This window comes from Nicotiana tomentosiformis, chromosome 11 (assembly GCF_000390325.3).
Source record: "Nicotiana tomentosiformis chromosome 11, ASM39032v3, whole genome shotgun sequence".
Classification (NCBI taxonomy): Eukaryota; Viridiplantae; Streptophyta; class Magnoliopsida; order Solanales; family Solanaceae; genus Nicotiana; species Nicotiana tomentosiformis.
This window is the reverse complement of record NC_090822.1, coordinates 79772360-79794934: the sequence shown is the minus strand read 5'-3', so window position 1 is coordinate 79794934 and position 22575 is coordinate 79772360. Positions and strand designations below refer to the sequence as shown.

Genomic DNA, 22575 nt, shown 5'->3' with positions numbered 1-22575 from the left:
GGTGAGATCAGCGTGCAAGGTGGTAGGTTGGGGTCTAGGGCTCCGAGGTCGCGAGGTGTGGATTGGGGGGTTGGCGGGAAAGGTTGTAAGAGAGTTTTGAAAAATATTTTTCCTCTTGTTGGTTCTACGGTATAGGAAAAGGAACTATAGGAATAAAAAGGGAAATTACTTTATATTAAAGAGTTTCCGTTGGTGGATGATAAAGTGATACATCAAGATAAGAGAGTTGCTCATGTGATACGACTTCCCTATTCAATCCTAATATCATGAGTTCGAATCACTAATGGATCAAATTGGAAGTTGTTATAAAAAGGTCGCCCATCAAAGTAACAATGAATCCCATTAATAATCTTTTATATTCAGCATATAATTGTACAAAATTCTATCATCGAGTAAATCAAAGGAAATAATTTAAGGGTAAAAAAAGAAAGAAAATGTTTTGATGAGAAGAAATATTAATGTTTTTTGACTAATAATTCTTATATTAGGAAAAAAGCTGATCAAAAGGAAAAAACACAAGATAAGGTAGATACATGTCATTCTCAACCTACCAAGAAACAAAAAGTAGAAAAAGCTTCCAGAAAAACTGCAAAGAGTCTTGATACACTGGACCCTACCAATTAAAGTAATATACTTGTATTTGATTTTTCATACATAATTTGGCCAATAAAATTACTGTTTCTATGCCATTCTTGTACTATATACTTAATATTCTTATACAAGTAAATACTCGTCATTTAAGGGCAAACAATATTATAATTGACAGCTAACTTATTTTTGTATTACCTTATCCTAAAGCAAATTGTACCGCTTATCCACTTAGCAATTGTTGGTTATATCAGCGTAATATTATTATTTATTTTGTTTACAAATTTTGAAGATATATTTTCCAATGATATCTATAAAAAAGATGACACACTTTGTAGTATATCTGTCTAACAAGTTCAAAATTTTTATGACTTGATCTATGTTTATAAAAGTAAGATTTAGAGGGATAAAATTTATTCCAAACTATCTACGCATACATTCATTAATTGTTTTCTTAATTTTGATGGAAAGTTAAGGAAAAAACTTTGCATAAAAGATATAAATGATTAATCTACGAGTAAGTTATCACTTAATCCTCTACCTACTAGAATTTTAATAGCAAAAAGTTTCTCAAATACAAAAAAATTAATTTCAATCTTTAAACAAAAAAAATTATGTGTGGAACGAGTGACATATTAGAAGAGTAAAAACTAGTAACACTTCAATAAATTTTAATGGATTGAAGGACACTATTTTTTTGGTAGTTAGATTGAAGGACTTTCAAATTAGTTTGAGTGTTTTTTGGAACAAAAATAATGATATCCGCCTAAAATAATATTATTCCCACCGTTTCAATTTACGTAAAATCATTTGACTGGACACTAAGTTTAAAAAAATAAAGAATTTTTTTAATTGTAGTATAAAATGAATCACATATATTTTGTGTGGCTATAAATTATTGCATAAAGATAAATTATTTTCAAATAGAAAAAAAATCATTTTTTTCGCACGGACTAAAAAGAAAATAAATTTAAATAAATTAAAACGGGAGAATATATATATTTTTTTTCCGTAGAGTAATCACTCCAATTGAACAGTGAGAAAAACAAAAAAGAAATTTTCTTGTTTATGAACTGCTTAGACTTTATTACCCCAAAACATTAATTAAAACAAACAAATACGAAAAGCCAAAATAAAACTCTTATTCCTTCAATCTACCCTCCTCCAGCAAATTTCGGGTTTTTAAGATCAATTACTCCTACTGTATAATCTCTTTCCTTTTTTTCTCCATATTTACCTTATATGACACTCATATATCCATATATGTCATATAAATTGCTAAAGATGTTTGGTTTAGAGCAAGGCAAAATCAACAGAAAGTTTTGATTCTTCACATTGGTTAAAAAAAAAGGGGGTTTTGGGTTTCACTTGTTAGGGGATTGTTGGTGCTATGGCTACTGCGGAAGCCCTTTATGTGATTCCTTCAGCTGTTCTACGTAACCTTTCTGATAAGCTCTATGAGAAGCGCAAGAATGCTGCTTTGGAGGTATACTTTTCTCCGTTTTTCAATATTCTTGACTTTAAGTTGTATGCACTGACCACTATTTACACAATCGGATCATTTGGAAAAAAAGAAAGAAAAACTTTTGAAGGTTATGGTCTAAAACAAGTCATAAATACTTTTTGGCTATAATCATCTCATTAAGAGTAATTTAGCAAGTTTAAAGTTAAAGTATTTCTAAATATAAAAAGTTGTGGTTCTTTTCGAAACAGTAAATATCACAGTAAATTGGGATAGAGGGAGTAGCATTGATTGGTCACCTAGAATAGATGAAAAGTAACCTGCTATAATATGTTAAATTAGACTGATGGTGTAAAAAAGTTCATTACACTGTTAGTGTGTATAACCTTAAATCCTATGTTCTTCTGTGTTTGGAATATTGAGAATTGATATGGCCTACTTAACTAGTTTTAAATTCATGCATAGTTGATGTTACTGTATTGTGTCCTTGTACTTGGAATATTGGTATTGTTTGGTTGTTCAAGATTTTGTTGTTCTTTTGGCATTTATGTGTAGTTGGAAGGGATTGTTAAGCAATTGGCTGTAGCGGGTGATCATGACAAGATTACAGCGGTAATCAATTTGTTGACACAAGAATATACCTACTCGCCTCAAGCTAATAATCGGAAAGTGAGTCTGAGTTTTGTTCTTAATTTGTTTGGTATGATGCAAAAAATATTTTTTCCTGGAGATTATTTTTCTTGATTAAATGATTTTCCAATGTTTGGTTACCTTAAAGTGTGGGAAATGATTTAGAGCAAAATGACTTTTATTGCATGGGCGTAAATCATTTTTTACAAATGGCTCAACTCTTATTCCAGCACTTGTTTCAAGCAAAAATTGGATATTGTTGTTAAAACCAGGACTACTCTCCAACTCATGCCATTATGTACACAATCATGCTCTTGTTCGAATCAAATCACTGTCAAACAGTGGCGGAGGCATGATTTTTGCTAAGGGGGTTCAAAAAAGAAAAAAGTTAAAAAAGATTGTAGCTAGTGGGAATTGAACCAATGACTTTACACAAGTTTTGAACCCCCTTGACCACTAAGCTATGCTTTTGGTCTGTGTCAAGGGGATTCAAAACATAATATATAGAGGTAAAAAACAGATTTTGCCTTATATATACAGTGTAAGTTTTCGGCGAAGGGGGTTCGGGTGAACCCCCCTTTCATCCCCTAAATCCGCCCCTGCTGTCAAATGATCCAGAAATTGATTTGCTGAAATAAAACATTTTCTACAGATAGGATTTTCCTTCAGACCAGAGGCACTTGTCTAACTTGTCTTCATTTAGTTTGTAAAGTGATTTGGTCATTTGTCTTCCGTGTTTGATTTTGTGTTTAGGGAGGGTTGATCGGATTGGCTGCCGCGACAGTTGGTTTGACTTCAGAAGCAGCACAGCACCTTGAGGTAGTGTGATGAAATCTGAAAATTTCCTATCAATTTTGTGCAAATGTGAGAGAATAATTGTAAGTTTTGAGTGCCATGATTTAGCAATTGGAAAGTTTGACGGTCTTGGTCCCTTTGTTTATATCTGATGAGTGCACTGGTATTTCTACAGAATGTTCATATTTTTCTTAATGAGTTCTATGAAAAATTTACTGTATTAGTTAAAGAGAAAAATTATTATGGGATGTGGATGCACCATATAAGTTTGAGACACCTATAAAAAGTGCTACATCCATTCACAAATAGATATAGAACCTTTTTTCTATTCGTGCAGTTAAAATATTCTATTTTGACCATGACTTCTTTTTCCTTGATTAATAAGCAAAAAGTTTCATTATTGATCCAAAACCCATGCACTAAGATAGGTCTGGTCAAACGAGGAAAGGCTTACAGTAGATACTTAGGAACCCAGAGACGAGGAAGGGGAGTGGCCTAGCCATAAATCTTGCCAAAAATTATCTTCCTACCATCTCCAACTTCTAGCTGCAAATTTGTTTCAGAATTTGGCAAAGCGTTGTAATTAAGCACCAGCACCGCTGGAGTAGTGAACTCTTTTTGCACACCTTTGCTAGATACCCCATATTTCTGCTGCACTATACTTCTCCATAAAGTTGTGTCGTCATTGATAAATTTCCATAACCATTTGGTCATCGAGCTTTGATTGTGTGCTTCTAGATTCTTACACCTAAACCACTTATCTTATTGTTCATTATAACCATCTCTCATTTTCTCTTTGATCAGTAAAGTAATTTTTTTTAAAAATAAACAGTACCAAGAGTGTACAGTATGAAGTACAAAACAGACAGAATTTTACATTTTTCTCCGCTATATATTTATTTTCTGCAAGTATGAATTCATGAAAGAGAGGTAAGCTGTAAGTGTTTGTGACAATGGTCTATGATAGAGAGGTGTGTGTGTGAGATTAAGAGAGTTAAGCCTTTTTGTCCTCGGTAAATAGGTAAGCTATTCCTTTACCTGAAACGAGAAAAACTTGAGGTTCAGCTGCTCAGGCCCTTGTTGATGAAACTCCAATTGTTTGCTGCGTACAAAAGAAGGAATGAACACTTTCACAATGTAATTTTATTATTTTTCTGATGCATGCTTCCAAATTGTTTTTTGCTACAATGGCTTCTTCATTGACATACAGGTGGTTCTATATGTATCGCTTTGGGAGTTAAATGATTGTATTTTTGGGCTATACTGCTGAGTAGTCTACTTTTCTCTTTATGCAATTTACTTACCCTCCGGATGCGATGTTCCAGCAAATTGTGCCGTCAGTCTTGAACTCTTTCTCGGATCAAGATAGCAGAGTTCGATATTATGCATGCGAAGCTCTCTATAACATTGCAAAGGTGAGGCTTATAAAAGAGCTTGTGCTAAGATTTTTCTTTTTATCGTGGTTTTTGGACTTTACCCATGTGACTTCTGTAGGTTGTGCGAGGAGATTTCATTGTGTTCTTCAATCAGATTTTTGATGCTTTATGTAAGCTTTCATCCGATTCAGATGCCAATGTGCAGAGTGCTGCTCATCTTTTGGATAGGCTTGTGAAGGTAAAACAAGCTTTTTTGCACTCTTAAATGTTTTACTTCGTTTCAAAATTTTAAGGTACTGATCGTAGAAGGAAGGAGTATCAGAGGAATATGAATGGAATATTGTTTAGAAAAATAATGAAATTGACTTGTTAAGTGAACTACAATAAAGAGGAGGATGGAAAGTTTTGATTTGGGTGGGGGAGTCTAAAGACAAAGTCAGAGTATTTGTGGTTATCAGGAGGGGTTGTTGCTGGTATTCTGTTGCAGTTAGAAGATCTCTCTTTCTCTCTTTTTTCCTTCTTTTTTATGTTCTTGTTATTGACAGTACATTTTGGTGGAGGATGTTGGTGATATGGGAGTACCCCTCTCCTTTTTGGCAAATAGTTATTTTGATAAAAGCTTTTTAGCAAGTGTGATATTTTGACTGATTAATCTTGAATGCTAACATTATTTTGCACTTTTTTTGGGATGCAGGACATTGTCACGGAGAGCGATCAATTTAGGTGTGTTTTCTACTAGCGATATCTTCATACTTGGGGTCAATTTTAGTTGTCAGTTTGATGAAGTATTATTTAATAGATTTAATTGTACATAACACTTCTTACTCAGCATTGAAGAATTTATTCCATTATTGAGAGAGAGAATGAATGTCCTCAACCCTTATGTCCGCCAGTTTCTCGTTGGTTGGATCACGGTTCTAGACAGTGTTCCAGATATTGATATGCTCGGTTTTCTTCCTGATTTTCTTGATGGTAAGTGCTTGTATTTTGAGCTCAAAAGTTCTAAAATGTGCTGTTGAATGTTCTGTTTCCGCATGTTATCTTATTTGACATGATGAACTGCAGGATTGTTTAATATGTTGAGTGATTCCAGCCACGAAATACGGCAACAAGCTGATTCTGCACTTTCAGAGTTTCTACAAGAGATTAAGAACTCTCCAGTAAGATTTCTTCCATGCATTGTATGTTAAGCTTTCTAATGACGGAGTGGTGAGATTCCTAAAAAAAGAAAAGAAAATCATACCCTTTCTCCTAACAGCATTGTTGAGGTGTTAAGTGAGAGATATGTGGGTATCGGTATGTCTAGTTTCAGATATGGCTTGCTGTTATCAGTTTTTTTTTTGAGTACTTGTGTAATGGATCTCTATCTGTATGCAATATAGGTATCTTTTCCTCCGGTTTATTTTTGTTAATCTTTTCCAAATAAGATTATATTTTTTTCCCCTAGAAAAATCAGAAATTAAACATATATAATTTGTTGAAAGGAATATTTTTTTGTAACTCTTCTAACTTGAACAATTCTGATCTTGAAGTCTGTAGATTATGGTCGCATGGCTGAGATACTGGTTCAAAGATCAGGTTCACAGGATGAATTTACGCGGCTGACCGCTGTCACTTGGGTAAGGACACTGGCATCTGTAATTGCTTGTGCATGATATAATTGAATGCTTCACCTTCCATTGACGGGAATTCTATCTGCCCTGGCTTGGGTTTCATTGGTGTTAACTAATTTCTACTTGGTTTATTTGGTCAATCAATTTAACTAGAGTATTTGCTCTGCAGATAAATGAGTTTGTGAAACTGGGTGGAGACCAACTTGTCCCTTATTATGCTGACATTCTGGGTGCAATTTTGCCCTGTATATCTGATAAAGAAGAGAAAATAAGAGTCGTAAGTGGAAATAGCCTCTTTTATTTTGGTATTTGAGTTTATCGCCTTCTAGTCCCTTGGCGTAACTGGTAAAGTTGTTGCCATGTGACCAGGAGGTCACGGGTTTAAGCCATGGAAACAGCCTCTTGCAGAAATGCAGGGTAAAAACAGACCCTTGTGGTCCGGCCCTTCCCCGGACCCCGCGTATAGCGGGAGCTTAGTGCACCAGGCTGCCCTTTTTCTAGCCCCGCCTTCTCTTCACTGTTCTTGCTTCTTTGTGTTCCTTTTTTTTCTTTGTTTTTCACTTTTATCTTCTGTTGTTCTGGCCTTTAGGTTGCACGTGAAACGAATGAAGAACTTCGAGGAATCAAGGCCGACCCAGCTGAGGGATTTGATGTAGGAGCAATTCTCTCCATTGCTAGGAGGTATGGAGTTACTTATATAGGGAAATCTGGTATTTAATGAGTTGACAGAAGTTTTCAGATGTTGATATTCACTGTTGTTGACTAAAATGGTTTGCATAATGCATGAAATTCAAAATTTATTGTTACCTTTATGCTTTCTGTTTATCAGGCAGTTGTCAAGTGAATGGGAGGCAACACGTATTGAAGCATTACACTGGATGTCAACCCTGCTAAATAGACATCGGTCAGAGGTAAAGACAAGCACTTGGATCATGGTCTCCTTTATTGTTTTGCTTGATGACCATGTTCTCTCACCATCTTGAAGGTTATGTAATTTGAAACTTGTTTGAGTGTGTACTACTTAGGCTATTTTACCTATGTATAGGCAGTGAAGTTTGTTTATGTTGTGTGATGAAGAGGTACTGAGAGCATACTGAACTACAGACTAAGGGGTTGTTTGGTTCAAATTCAGGATATTCCAGGATTATAATTTTAGGATTATAACCTGGATAACCAATCCCGCCTTCTATATGCAATAAGTTATACCAAGATTTTGGTACAAACATAATATTGGTTTTAGCTAATGCGTCCAACCAAACACGGGATAAATTTAATCCCAAAATTTATAATGGGATAACCCACCTAATCCCTTGAACCAAATGGTCCCTAAAGGTAAAGGATTATTAGGAGCCCTGCTAGTTCGTGTTTTGGTAGATGCTTGTTTAATGAATAATATCATGAGATTTCTACAAGAGAACGCTCATCATCATTGAACCTACAATTCTTTTCTTTAACAACATGTTTATTTAGGCAAATTGAATCAATTGGTAGGGGCAAGTGCACAATCTGCAGGTTCAGTGTATGTGTTAAGAAATCTACTAAATATGTACAAATATTAAATTCCGAACCTAGTAACTCACATGATCTGTGAGTTCAGTACCAAACCCATAAACTTCAAATCCTGGATCTGCCTTTGTAACGTTGGAGTGGTCGTGCTATGGCTTAGGAGGAGAAACTGTTCCTTGCTTTTTATAGTTCTTGTTAGAATTTTTCTAGATGACAATGGTTCAGATTAATTTGTGCACTTCGACTAATCCATAGGGGGTCTACTTGCTACTACAACCCTCAAGCATAGGTTCCAAATAGACCTACTCACCAAGTTTGGAGCACATTGTGCTTACTTTGAAACTTATAGCTGGGATTTGAACTTGGGATATCAGGTTCTTTTATGTTGGATTGTCAGAGTTATAGTGTAAGAAGATTAGAAGTCTTTAAGTTGGATATTATTCAGCATTAGACAAATATGATATGTATCTATTATATCTAACACAACTACGTAGGTGTGGAGGTTGTTCCAGATCCACAGTATCTCCTGTACTAGGTTTCTTGTGCACAGATCAACATTCTCTATATGGTTGTTTTGCATCATAGTTTCATCTGTTAATGTCTTATTCTGTTTAAGTAAAAGCTTGTCATCAGTAGCTGATAATATTTTGTATACGTGTACATTTTGAGGTATACCAGTGTGCTCATTGTTTAGAATATTATTATCACATAAAGTTGTTGCCTCATGGATTTGGAGTAAATATTACAAATTCGAAATATCATTTTCAAGTTTAGTCCTGCTTTTAGAAGTAATATATTATGTCCAATATGGGTTAAGTTCATTACTCAGATTTGGAGAAGAACACGTATAATCAGTCAATCAATATTTGCTGCCGTGATTTACATTTATTTGGTTTCGTAACTTTGGAAGGATGGCTGACCATCTAATCTTTTTCATTTTTTCTATTTATTTTTGGAGGAACAGGTCTTAGTTTTTCTGAATGATGTTCTCGACACTCTTCTGAAGGCACTCTCAGATCCCTCCGACGAGGTATTTTCTGCTACTATATTTAAATTTGATGTCTCACTCATTTAACCCTAATTGTCCAAATGTCATTGCTTGAAACAATTATTTATAGCTGCACTTTTGTTGATTGGACCAACAGATATATCCATGTCTTTCAGCTTTGTGTGGCAGCAGACTGTGTTTCTTTAGGGATTCTATGAGCCATTTATTAGCTTTTGAGTCTTGATTTTGACTTGTGTATATGGGCTATGGCACTGGTTTGGTTCCTCTGGCGTAGTTCCCCTGCAAAGTTTAGCTGTACAACTTCCTTTCCCTACCATGTAGCACCAACTAATTTTTCTTTTCTCATTTTTTTGATCCTTGAGATTATTACCATTGTAGTTATCGTAGTTTCTTGATTTCCTCAAACCCGTGTTTGATGGAATTTTAGAACATTCTGGATTTGTAACTGTTTGCTTCTTTGCATGATAACTGGACCATCTGCTGATGGTCTAACTGGACTATGACTTTTTGAACTATGTAAAATTTGGATGTTGTTTCTGAGTTCCTTTCCTTGAATATCCTCTGTTTGGGGAATGAATGCAAGTATAATCATTATGACTCTAATATGGACTCAGAAATAAATGAGAATGATCAAGCATAGTAGGCTACTTATTTGGATAGAAGATTCTCTTTGGACCTTTTTCCTTACCTAACTCAACTTTTATTCTCAGAGAAAAAGAAAGATTTTGATGAATGTTCATCTTCCGCTTGTTCATGGGTGTTTAAATGGTTATGTTTGCAATTGACTTTAGTTACTTCTGATTGATATTACTGAACCAAATAAGCTATAGATTGAGATAAACTGTCATCTATCCTGTTTCAGTTTTTCTTTTGTTCCTCCTTTTTGGTAGGTGCGGTTAAAACTCTCTTTTCCCTCTTTTCTCGTATTGGTAAAGTTTATATTCTAATGAGTCTTTTTCTTGTGTATGGGAAAAAATTCTGAAGAGTTTTTCCGCCGAGTTTGCCAACCATATCATCTTTGTATGGACTTGCACATCCTTCAAACTGATTCCATCAAAATTTTCTCGTAATTTTCTGCCAGGTAGTGCTTTTGGTGCTTGAGGTACATGCATGTATAGCTCAAGATACACAACACTTCCGCCAGCTTGTTGTTTTCCTAGTTCACAACTTTCAGCTTGATTACTCTCTCCTGGAGAAGTCAGTATTGTTTGTTCAACTTTTAATGTGTCTATGTTCACAGTATTCTATCCTATCTTAGTGTTCTAATTTCCTTTCAGACGTGGAGCTTTAATAGTTCGTCGGCTATGTGTACTTCTGGATGCTAAAAGAGTTTATCTTGAACTGTCCACAATACTTGAAGGGGAATCAGATTTGGAGTTTGCATCTATCATGGTTCAGGTTTTATTCTAATCACTTCGCATGAAACTGACTATGCCCTTTAAATCTTTTGAAATAATGCAATGACAGAGAGATATTAGGTTTCGTTTGAGTTAACTATTACTCCCTCCGTTTCATTTTATGTGAACCTGTTCAAAGACTTTTGGAACTTGTGGTCTTAAACAAGCTATGACATTTATGTGGCTATAAAATCATGGGTAAAATAAAATTTTGAAATTAAAGTGTTCCTAAATATAGAAAGATGTCATTCTTTTTGGAACAAACTAAAAAGAAAAGATTGTCAAATAAAATAGAACAGAGGGAGTAATAAGTATTGGTATCAAAGAGCTCCCTTTCAAGGTCTCAAGTTCGAAACCCACTGGGTGCAAACAATTTCTGAAGGCCATCGGACTGGGTAAAACCTGAATTAACCGTGGTGCACTTGCGGGAAACTCCTTGCCGAGGGCCTGTGCACCCCCGGGATTAGTCGGGGCTCAAAGAGACTCGGACACCCGGTGCAAAATCAAAAAAAGTATTGGTATCAAAGAACTGTCCAACTCAGTCTTTTGACTCTGCTTGACAGTGTGTCTCGGAATTGATATATGTTTTAACGTTGTAAATTTCCATAACCTGTGTGTGCTTTTTTGTTTCAGGCCTTAAATTTGGTTTTACTTGCTTCATCCGAGTTGTCCCACCTCCGAGATCTTCTTAAACAATCATTAATCAATTCTGCTGGGAAAGACTTATTTCTTTCTTTGTATGCATCATGGTGCCATTCGCCGATGGCAATAATAAGCCTTTGCCTATTAGTTCAGGTAAGACTGGATTTTCTCTCATGGCTCTGTCAAACCGTTGCTCCTTTTATCTTGCACTGTATCAATGTGAGTCCATGTCTTTTTTTGGATTGCATGACAGGCATATCAGCATGCAAGTTCTGTTATCCAATCCTTGGTCGAGGAAGACATCAATGCCAAGTTCTTTGTCCAACTAGATAAATTGATCCACCTTCTGGAGACCCCGACCTTTGCTTACCTCAGACTGCAGGTATTTTGAAGTAATTTCTCCTTTTATTGAGTTCTAAACGTAGAACATTGGATTCATTTATCACGATGTTGGTTCTTTGCGTTCCACAGGAAAGTAATAGTCATCCTTTCAGTAGTTTGATTTTCCTTTTACTGTGGGGAGATTTTCGTGGAAGAGGTAACCTAAAACCAAAAAACATCCGATTTTTTCCAGCATTTCTAATTGGTTGAGGAAATGAGTTGTCTCCTTGTATGGTCATTGGCGATTCTCACTTCATGAGCTAGCTCTTGGGGTTGTCTTAGGCCCTAGGTCCATTTCGTATTATGGTATCAGAGCTTTGGCTGTGCAACATACCATTGGCATCGGGAAGGAAGAAATCGTCATCGCGCAATTTTTCGGTTCTGTAAAGGTACATCATTTCAGGATTAAGCAAGGATCTCTTGGGTTTGAGTCTCACCCCCACCTAGTCAAGTAAAAGAATTCTCACGTGCTTGGCTCGTGAAAAAGAATCAAGTTCAGACGTAAGAGGGCGTGTTGAAGGCATAAGTAAATAAAATGTGCTCTCTCTATCAGGTTAAGCTTTTAGATGAAATGGTCGCACTATTTAAAACCACCACATGTTTCATCACCCTCTGATGAGCAAACCCTAGTGAACTGCTCCATCAGACTCCATCGCTCACGGATCCACCAGAAGGTCTTGCTCCAGCGAGCGCGTCAGGTTAACGCGCAGGCGCGTGAAGGCTTTTCCGCGCATCTTCAAAGGCTGATCTCTTCTCCTTAAGGGTTGCCTACTCATTCCGAGGCAACCCATCCCATTTTCTGTTGTCTCCGATTACCAGAAGTAGTTAGTACTTCAAGTTACTTTTCTGACTAGATCCATTCTTGTTCTTGGTACCAATGTTGGGTCCCTATGTCATTTTATCACGCTCAAGTTAACCAAGCCTGGGCGTGCCAGGGAGGAGGAAGTGGGGTTGTTATATTGTCCCAAATAGGTTGAGGAAATGGGTTGTTGTCTCCTTATATGGTCTTGGAAACTCCTCGCTTCATGAGCTAGCTTTTCGAGTTGAGTTAGACCCAATGTCCATTTCTTGTCAGCATATTTCTCTTTTACCCATTTCAAGATGCATGAGTTGTTCCCTTTATTTGGTACAATCATAGTAGTGGTGCTTTGGCATAACTGGTAAAGTTGTTATCATGTGACTAGGAGGTCACGGGTTCAAGCCTTGGAAACAACCTCTTGCAAAAATGTAGGGTAAGGTTGCGTACTATAGACCCTTGTGGTCCAACCCTTCCCCGGACCCTGCGCATAGCGGGAGCTTAGTGCACCGGGCTGCCCTTTTATAGTAGTGGTGCTCTGGCAAATTATTTTGTGATAGATGATGAGCAATGCAAATTGAGGAAAAAAGAAAATACACTTTTTTTCTGTTATCCTTCAGGATTAAGTGCATTTCATTCGTTTTTGGTTCTGAGAAGTACTTTTTAAAGTGTTCAAAAGACTTGCAAACATTTACCTGCCTGGCAAATGAACAAGACAAAGAAAGAACAAATTGGAGTTGAAAACTCATGTTGTAACGGGTGGAACTCTTTTTTTAGTTGTCTTTGGTTATATAGAAACTAGAGTTAATTGGATAAACTCATGTTCTTGTTCGTGAGGTCAGGTACAAGTTAATTGTCTTTTTTCTTAAAAGCCTTTTTTGGAGCATCTTAATAGTTATTTCTTTGCAGCTTCTTGAACCTGGAAGATACATATGGTTGTTAAAAGCCTTGTACGGTCTACTGATGCTGCTACCCCAGGTAATAATGCCGATTAATTTCTCCTATGTGAGCACGAGTTGGTGGTCATTGCACCTGATCACTTTAATATATAATCTAAATTTGAGAAGTGCTAAAGAAAGTCACTTGTAGATGTATAGCAGACATGTCCTTTTTTTTTAATTTATTGTCTTTGTCATTCCTACTCAACTATCTGACATGGTGTGTGCCGTGAGAGCATGTTGATTACTGTTGCATGCTAAATATCCAAAACTACTCTTAAACATCCCATGGTTTATATGCCATTTTGTTTGCCAATCTAAAACATTTTTTGTCAATTTCGTGCAGCAAAGTGCAGCATTTAAGATTCTTCGTACTAGGTTGAAAACTGTGCCTTCATACTCCTCCTTTAAGGAAGAACAATTAAGACAAACTTCATCTGGGAGTCCTTATTCTCAAAATAATCATGGGGAAGGTGGATCAAATTTTCCCGAGGATGGCAACCTGAATGAAAATTCTTATGATATGCATAATGGAATAAATTTTGCTTCGAGACTGCAGCACTTTATGGAGATTCAGCATCAACATCGCTTGCATTTAAAGTCACAGACACTTCCATATTTTAGTTCTACTTCATCAACGAAGGTTTGCTGTGCTTCATACCATCTTCTTGATTTACAACAACGACGACCCACTATAGTCCCACAAGTGGGGTCTGGGGAGGGTAGTATGTACGCAGACCTTACCTCTGCCCCGATGGAGTAGAGAAATACCATCTTCTTGATTTGCTTATACAATTTGAGTCCTGCATTAAGATACTTATACCAAGTGCAGACTAAATTTTCTGAGAGTAGGAACAAGTAAAATTGACACTAAAGTATTCAGCTGCTAATATTTACCATGAGGACTCTAGGTTAGTGCATAGGGTGGGTAAGTGGTCATCATAAAACATACTCTGGACTGAACCATTTCCCTTGGTTCAAAGTTGCAGTACCTGGCATGGTTTCAGAGGGTGTTGTTTCATATTGGTTTTTGTTGCACAAAATTCTGAAAATTATTTGAAATATTAAAAATTCTTAAAACTAATTCAAGCATACCACAGTTAGTACAACACTATTAGTAATTGAGGGGCTAGTAATGCATGGGTTAGTTATGCAAAGATTATTTCTTATCCACAGTTTGGTGTGCTGTATTACATTAAAATGCATTGCATAATTTTTAAGAAAATTAGTTGTTTTCAAAAATGTCCTCCATATTATTTAGCTTTAAGGGAATTTAAGGACAATTTTGTCTTTAACCATGCTAATGTATGCATTAATAGCTTTGGTATTGCTAATACCATAATTTGCTATGTATTAGTTATACATAGGATAAAACCAAATAGGTTGTATAACTAATACTTGCATTAGTAATACATAGGTTGAAAAAGTGTACCAAACAAGGGATTAATAATACCAAAAGCTAATGCATACATCCTACCAAACGACCCATAAGTGCTTGATATATCAAGTAGAATAGCAGTATCAGATATGGCGACATCAAATTGTAATAAATTACAAAACCAATCCCACAATACAAGTAGTATCTTTGGAATTACTCATTGACATTAAGACAACACAAATATTTTACTTACAATTGTTAAACTCCACTAAAAATGTCTGGTACCATTTGAAACACTTGACACTGGTTTCTGTTGCCTTAATTGGTTCTGACCTGGACTTGTTAGCCTGGAATACAAGGTCTTCACGCAGTTTCATATAGTCTTCAAACACAAACTTGGGATACATGAGTTTGTTCTGCTATTCTGTTCATTTTTAATCAAGAAAGTATCTAGTTCATGAATGAGAAAATGATGAGGGTGGGAATAGTTCAGGATGGGAGAGAACAACAAGCCAATGAAGCATATTGGCTGGTATTTCCATATTTTCAGTCGGATGCCAATTTTGACTTCAATACTTAAGTATCTCTGTTGAGATGTCGTTGATATCACTAGGAATTTTGTAGGCCTCGAAATGATGAAGTCCATTGTGGTTATGTATAACAGTATGGGCGAAGCGCTAACTTTCTGAACTTTTTTTTGAATCTTTTCCAAACTTTCTCTTGGGGTGTGAAATCTCAGTTTTTACCTATCTCTCTGTCCAGGAGGTACAAATTCCGGAAGAATCTGAGAAACCTGCTCCAGCATCAGACTTGAATAGACCTCCTTCAAGATCATCATATAGAGGCCCGGTATAGTTGCAGCTTTGAGTGTTTCTTCTGCTCCTTTAAATCATGCAGCGACTTCATTTATTTTCAATGAAATCATGGTTAAGCTCCGCCATCAGTTGTAAATTGTAGTGTATATCCTAGTAGTGTGTTTTGGGCTGGAGGAGGGGAATGAATATTAATCTAAGGTCCTTTTCCCATGTGGTTCTATTATTTTTGTTAGATACCAGATGGGCAAACAAGTGCATATGTAGGATATGACAATTTCATCTTATGAATGATTTATGCCTCATCTTTTTCTGGGATTTGCTTATTAATTGGACCTGAAAATTCTTGAGCTACAGATTCATGGTGCTTTATCTTTTGTACATTTCGAAATGGTCCTTTGATTGTAATAATATTAACTGCAGTTGTTTCCGTCGAGTTGTTGTGTTTCTAATACTCATATTTTACTTATCACTCGACTTTGTCGATATCAATATTATTGATATTTAAACTTTAAACCTTGACAACTAATTTGACTTTGTAAGTAATTACGAACTGCATAAAGCATTATATTTAAAATAGTAGATCTCAACTCTTTTGATATTAGATATTAAAAATTATACTCCATGTAATAGAGGATTCATGTGCCTACTTGTTTGAAAGTAAAAACTGGCAAATTATGAATAATATAATGTTTTTAAGATCCCACTAATTAACCGTTATCATTTTATATTACGCAAATCTCCTCAATTAATTGCGTGATCAATCTTGGTGCATGAATGGACGTTAAATATTTATCCGCATTCTTTTGTTTATGACAAATCAAACAATTTAATTTTAGCAATTTAAAAATTAAAGTGAGAATATATACTATTATTTAACCATGATTAAGTGATAAATATATGAAAATACACGTCTTGCTTCATTAATTTTGCTGTAAACACTGTACATGAGTATGTTTTTACCATGGACTTTCTGTTACTCTTCTTCATGTGCTGGAAATGCCAAGGTCTGACACTTAAGCTTTTGGCGAAACAGTTCCTATTTTCCTTTTGTATTTTATTTTTATTTATTTGTTTTTTAACTTTTTTTTGGAGAACGAGGGTAGTTGGGGCAACTTGAGCGCATCTCAACTATTTTATCAAAGACTTGCTATTTTCCACTAGCGCAAGTACCGTGTACTATTGTGGTTAAAGCAGAGACAAATATTAAATATATGTGATGTGATATGGAGGTCCAGTACAATAAACAAACTGGGGACATATGCAATCTCCTAAAAATGTTTTTATCTGAATCAAGGATGGGAAAAGACAAATCTTAGTCTTTCTGGCTGGAATTTAAAGAGCTTTCTCCCCTCCTAAAATTTCTTTTGTAATGCTCCTCATGTTACTCCCAGAGCAACCTTATTCAAGTTGCATAAGTATTTTTCAAATTTTGCTTTTCTGAGCTGTTAAGGTGCTTATAATTAAATAATAAACAGAATCAAGAAGAAACATATTTGGGGCTTGAAAAAGACACAGCTGTTCAGCTTTCCTTCTTTTCATACCTTAAATACAGCCTCAGTAAAACAACAGTAACAGTGCTACTGGAAAACAAACTTGTTATGCTATAGTTCCTTCCAACAAACTTACAAGCTTTTTATTGGATTTTAAAGAGTCCTGCACTAGTATGTACAAACCTCAACTCATACTCTTATTCTACATCAAAGCCACAAAAGTATATATTTATTAGAAACAGATGACCTTATATAAATGGACATCCTGAATGACTGAAGCAAAGCTAAACCTATACAACTAACTACCGGCTCCAGATTTTACTTTTCCAATTCATCATACCATGTGCTATGAGCAAAACAAAAAGAGGGATTTTCTTGCATGGTGTTGAAAATGAATACCTGATGCCTGTGTATCTCGACCAAACATCATGTTCACCTTCTCAATGACATGGGATCTTAATACAAAAGGGACACTGGGGTCAACAGAGCATGAATACACTTCCAATATATCTCGTCCCCGTGATACGTGGAAAGCCATTTTGATCCAGCAACTTGTTAGGAATAGGTTTTTACGATATGTGGAAAACCATGATTATGTAGTAAACCTCCTTCAGATAGAACATGACACAATGTCACAGAGCATAAATTTTCTCATCAGAGTTGTAGTCATCCAGATCAGAAATATTTGCAGAGTATGACCACGAGAAAGATTTGCTCCCACTTGCTCTTTTGATACGCCTTTGAGAATCACTACCACATATTCCAAAATGCTGTCGGAAAACGAAGTAGCACAAGCTAACCAGTGTTCCAATAAGAATTGGTGCACCAAGCACAGTAATAGTGATTGCCATCCATGAACTTTTCTTCCCTACAACAACGAAACCAACAGCTAGGAATGCTCCGCAAGTACTAACGCAGGCTGCCCACATCAACTTGTTCACGACTGAGACAATTTGTTTTTGAGCTCTAGTATCCCAGGCAACCAGAGTAATCTGAACGACGACAACAGCGAGAGATATAAAGAGAGAGGTAGCATTCAGAAGGCAGAACACACGAAACGCAACAGTGTTGGCAATTCTGGCCTTTCCTGCTTCAGGTCCAGTTTCCAGATATTGGCCTGGCAAGCTGAATATAGCCAGAAAAGCAATAGAGGCAAATAAAACAGCAACCACAGTCACAGAATTAATGGTATTCTGAACAGCTTCTCTATGAATCTTCCTAAGTTCTTTCGCGATACCAGAAACACGCCTTCGGGTCTTTTCGTTTTGTATAAGCTGGGACTGCACCTCATGCTTAATGTCACTTACAGTCCTCTTAAGTTCTGATGCTTCATCAAATTGACCCACAAATCTGGCATGTTTTGCACCAGCGTCAGTCAGGACTTCCTTAATTAACAAAGTCGGGTCTCCATATTGTAGTTTGTCTGCTAAGTCCATTGCAGTTTCCTTTTGGTTATTAATTGCATTGACATCAAGGGACGTGTAAGTGAGCAGAAGGCTTACGATCTGAAACAAAGGTATATCATAAGGATACAAACAAATAAACAACAAAAATGGTAGGAAAATGCAACTCCTCAGACAACACAACAAAAGTAGTGCAGGAAGTACGATATATAGTCGTTACATGCACAAAAGTGATTTATCTGCCATCAGTGGTAAAGTATAAGCTAAAGTCTATGCTGGCGCGCAATGTTTTAGAACAAACGAGAAAACCATCAATTATGAATCTGAAGCATTGAGATTCAGTTCAGTCTGGGTGCAGCTTTACAGTTAAGAAATCTATAGAAACCAAATGGTAATGTCAGACTGCATCATTTCAGATTTTTCAGCATTATATGTCCTGATCAATGATGTGTGTAGTGTAATAATAAATTGGTTGTTGAACTAAAAATTCCACATTTTTCTTTGCATAAATTTCCCCCGTCCCATCATGAAAATTTGCAACTTTTGCTGTATAAATCACTAGGATGTTGAGTTTCTTCTCAAATTTGTAACTTCGATCCACTTAGATGATGAAACTATGTCCCAAAATTCTTATCATGAATTTCTATTCGTCTCTTCTCCTGTTAGTATTCATTTTCACTACTACGAAAAACTTCCTAGGGTCCAAAAAGAGACCAAAAATTCGGGAAAGCCATAACGACTGTCTCCTAATTGTGTTCCAAAACTATGTTACCTAGACTCAACATATGTATGCGGTAAGGGTTCATGACTTCATGTAGGTATCCTAGACAGGTATGTGCAGCTTTCTGACAAAGTTTAGTGCATTTTAAAGAATCTGCACAAAGTAATTACACCTATATCGTACCCATTTGATTCAGGTACAATAACTAAAGAAGGGATTGATGTAACACACTTCCTACATGAAGATGCTCACTACTATGGGGACTAGAACTTCAATAGCAATGCTCCAAATTGAGTAGCATGCTCCAAATTCACTTAAATCAATTGTGCCCTCAGATAGTGGGAACACGTACACCAGTACTCCAATTTATATTCGGACAAAGCAGTCTTTTCATCCACATCACTGCTCTTAACATCTACATTTTCCAAGTAGAAAACTGCTGAGAAGTACCCCTTGTGAATCACAAGTTGTGATGTTTTTATGAAAGTTCTTAAAGAGAAATAATGAAGAAAGAAGTACTTAATGGTACTTAGTATAATTAAGCGTTATATGACATGCTCCAAATATTATTACAAAACATATCTACTGATCAAGTATACAAGGTTAAATATTGTTAAGGCGCATTTTCCACTAGCCTTGGCAAGCACCTTTTAAGAATCTTATAGTCAAAGATTGTAACATACAATAGTTTTCTGGTACAGCTGAACACTAGAAAACCTTGTATACCTGATATGGCAGCAAAAGCATGACAAGAAAATATAATTACTTGGAAGCCCAAATCACATAGCATGGATCCTACATCAATAGGAAATGTTTTATGGTCCTATCACCCATGCATGTCCATTGTAGAATAGAGACATATTCCACGTGCATTGTGTGTGTAAATGAAGGTCTTAGTTTCCTTTCACTTTTTTTTTATAACCATGGTGTCCCTGCCAACTTGCGCGCACCTCAACTACTTCCATGAGGTACCTTCTACCTTCCACAGTCAGAGGTACCGGGTAATTTGTCCACCAAGACTTGGATAGATGGGTTCAAATCACCTAGTGTTTTTCCCTCCGCTAGGATTTGAACCTAAGAACTCAAGATTCTCAACCCACTTCATTGATAACCAAGCCACACCCTTGGCTGCACGGTCTTAGTTTCCTTTCACTAAAACATGTTTTTCTCATTTTATTTGCTTTTTTCACTTCTCGTCCTTTCTTCCTTACTAACTACCACCATTCCCAACACTAGCTCTTTTCTCTACTTTATGCATTATCTATATCCAAGTCTAACCAATGAAGGTCCTTATAGAAGTCATCTACTGCAATGTTGCAAGCTTCCCGGTTAAACTTCAGCCCCTACTTTCTGCAAGATTCTGCAACCAGTGATATTTTTCCTTCTTTTAATTCTACATCATTCTCCAGGAAATCTATCTTGCATAAACCTCTATTCCCTAATTTAATTACTGAGAAGAAAAAGAAAAGATTAAGAAAACATTGACAGTTTAAGAACTGGATTTTAGGCACGAATAAAATGCATTGCCCAGGAAATTAAATGCAAAAGAAAACCCTTAACTTCATGATATTCAGAATAGCAAGAGTCATGTTATAACTTCAACAAAATAGATAAAAAGATACCTGGTGACGACATTTCCGTGTGGCTATATGCAAAGCTGTGTTGCCCTTCTTGTCACGCTCATTTAATATTGAGTTGTCTGTATCCAGTATTTCCTCCACCACAGAAGTATCTTGACCTTTAACAGCCATATGAAGTGCAGTTTGACCCTTTTTATCTTTGATGGATATTATATCTGGATCTCGCTCTATAAGTGCTTTCACGATATGTTGAAGGCCATACCTAGCAGCTGTGTGCAGTGCAGTTTTTCCATTCTTCCTAACAATTCGTATGGAGCTCACATCTGCATCTAAAATGGCATTCACAACATCTAAATGTCCCTGGACGGCAGCTGAATAAAGAGGGCTTGTATTTGAGGCATTGCATACTTTACAAAGTCCAGGCCACATTGCCAAAAGTTCCCTCACAATACCTGTAGATGATAGAATAAGCTTTATACCGACAAGCATCCTCCAAAATACACAAACATTGGGACTAGCAAGGTACTCAAGCTTCAGCAGTAAAGGCCAAAATGTAAGAATTCACAATAGAGCATGTCAGGTACTTCTTGCTAGCTCTTAAATTTCTCAATTAAGGAACATTAATAGAAAAATAAGTCCTATTATTGGTTACTGCAATAAAGTAGACCCAATTAGTTTTGAGACTGAGGATTAGTCGATCGATTGAACAGCAATAGAAACACGAACATCACCACTGTCATTTCAAAGAATAGAAAGTATCACAAGCACCTGGATCCGATACTTGGATTGTATATGATCTCAGAAGATCAAATAGGTCTAGCTTATCAATAGACCAATGAAACATAATTGAAAATTTGAAATTGTAAGTAACGAAACACATGCTATTTTCCTTTTTTTTTTGGGGGGGGGGGGAGGAGAATAAAATTCTCCTAGATTAAAATATAAAGATAACATATTATGGTTAAAATTCATGGTTTTGCTTCAAGATTTCTGATAATTGACCTTATCATACCCTATTTGAGCAAAATTGACCAACAAAGTCAAGAATTGTGTTACCCCCCTCCCCCCCCCCCCAAAAAAAAAACTGATCATAGGATACTTGTACATCTAAACACACAATTCTACACACATAAAAAGTAATCAAGAACATGATTTGTTAGCAGGTAGCTTTTGAACAATAGCAATAGTTTAAAAGAGCAAAGAACATATACATACCCAAGTGGCCATTTTTTGCAGCAACATGAAAGGCATTAAAATCAGCTTTGGACCTGATCAACGCAGTCTCCAAATCACAGAATCCAAGCAAATAACTTGCAATCTGCTGGAAGTTATTGGCAGCAGTGATATACAAAGCAGTTTCACCTGCATCGTTCTGTAAGGCCAACAGAGAAGAAGATGGATTCAACCCTTCATTATTGATGATGTTTTTGAGAGACTCAAGGTCTCCAGATCCAATGGCTCTGAAAAATGATTGATGGGTTATCAGTCTCAATGACTTTGACTCCATCTATTTACTTACTGCCCTTCAAACTTCACTTCACTTGTTTCTCACTTTATATATCAGAAAAATCTCATGAAAAATGAACGCAGATAATCTCGAGCACAAAGTCTATGGCTGAATCTTTGTGAGGTAAGACAAATTAGGATGTTAGAAGTTCAACAGTGAGAATAGAAGATGAAAATGGGAAATATTATTGCGGGTATTTTAATTCAACGCTAAAAATGATTTAAGGGACGTGTGGGGACCTCCACAATAAAAGAAATGGTGATAAGGTGCGGTTTTCTCCCTGCACCTGTCCTATATAAGTTTTCTTTTCAGCACTTTTAAGTTTTATTCTTGACTAGGATTTTTTACTATAATTATATCACTTTTGTAATAATTACAAAATAAGTACCAAGATACGCATAAGCTGGTAAACATAACCCAACAAAAAAGCCTAAAATTTATTAGGGTGCCTTTGGTTTCAATGAAAAATAATTGTCATATAAAATATTTTTATTACTTCTCCAATAATTTTTTATGGTATTCGGCAAGACATAAATATAAGATACTAA

The 22575-nt window shown here is 36.0% G+C and overlaps 2 protein-coding genes across 2 annotated transcripts; one reads left to right on the top strand and one right to left on the bottom strand.

The window, feature by feature from the left end:
* Window positions 1-1724: 1724 nt before the first annotated feature.
* On the top strand, window positions 1725-15679 carry LOC104088737 (protein VAC14 homolog). Its single transcript, XM_009593470.4, has 20 exons — window positions 1725-2074; window positions 2606-2719; window positions 3434-3499; window positions 4801-4890; window positions 4970-5089; window positions 5546-5574; window positions 5681-5823; window positions 5917-6011; window positions 6384-6470; window positions 6634-6741; window positions 7054-7145; window positions 7294-7375; window positions 8935-9000; window positions 10061-10176; window positions 10257-10377; window positions 11010-11171; window positions 11272-11400; window positions 13105-13173; window positions 13480-13776; window positions 15274-15679. The coding sequence occupies exons 1-20, from the start codon at window positions 1979-1981 to the stop codon at window positions 15364-15366; spliced, it is 2175 nt and encodes a 724-aa protein (XP_009591765.1). The 5' UTR covers window positions 1725-1978; the 3' UTR covers window positions 15367-15679.
* Window positions 15680-16818: 1139 nt separating this feature from the next.
* Window positions 16819-22167, bottom strand: LOC104088738 (ankyrin repeat-containing protein At2g01680). The gene is made up of 3 exons (XM_009593473.4): window positions 21736-22167; window positions 20563-20972; window positions 16819-18321 (listed from the first exon to the last, which is right to left on the bottom strand). The coding sequence occupies exons 1-3, from the start codon at window positions 22025-22027 to the stop codon at window positions 17449-17451; spliced, it is 1575 nt and encodes a 524-aa protein (XP_009591768.1). The 5' UTR covers window positions 22028-22167; the 3' UTR covers window positions 16819-17448.
* Window positions 22168-22575: the final 408 nt, after the last annotated feature.

Bases quoted from the DNA above. Each gene is read 5' to 3' on its own strand.
- LOC104088737 (XM_009593470.4), top strand. From the start codon at position 1,979: ATGGCTACTGCGGAAGCCCTTTATGTGATTCCTTCAGCTGTTCTACGT. The intron at 6,012-6,383 runs GTAAGATTTCTT...CTGATCTTGAAG, and splicing joins AAGAGATTAAGAACTCTCCA to TCTGTAGATTATGGTCGCAT. The intron at 6,471-6,633 runs GTAAGGACACTG...TTTGCTCTGCAG, and splicing joins GGCTGACCGCTGTCACTTGG to ATAAATGAGTTTGTGAAACT.
- LOC104088738 (XM_009593473.4), bottom strand. From the start codon at position 22,027: ATGGAGTCAAAGTCATTGAGACTGATAACCCATCAATCATTTTTCAGA. The intron at 20,973-21,735 runs GTATGTATATGT...TATCATCTACAG, and splicing joins TGCAAAAAATGGCCACTTGG to GTATTGTGAGGGAACTTTTG. The intron at 18,322-20,562 runs GTATCTTTTTAT...CCTTTGTTTCAG, and splicing joins CACGGAAATGTCGTCACCAG to ATCGTAAGCCTTCTGCTCAC.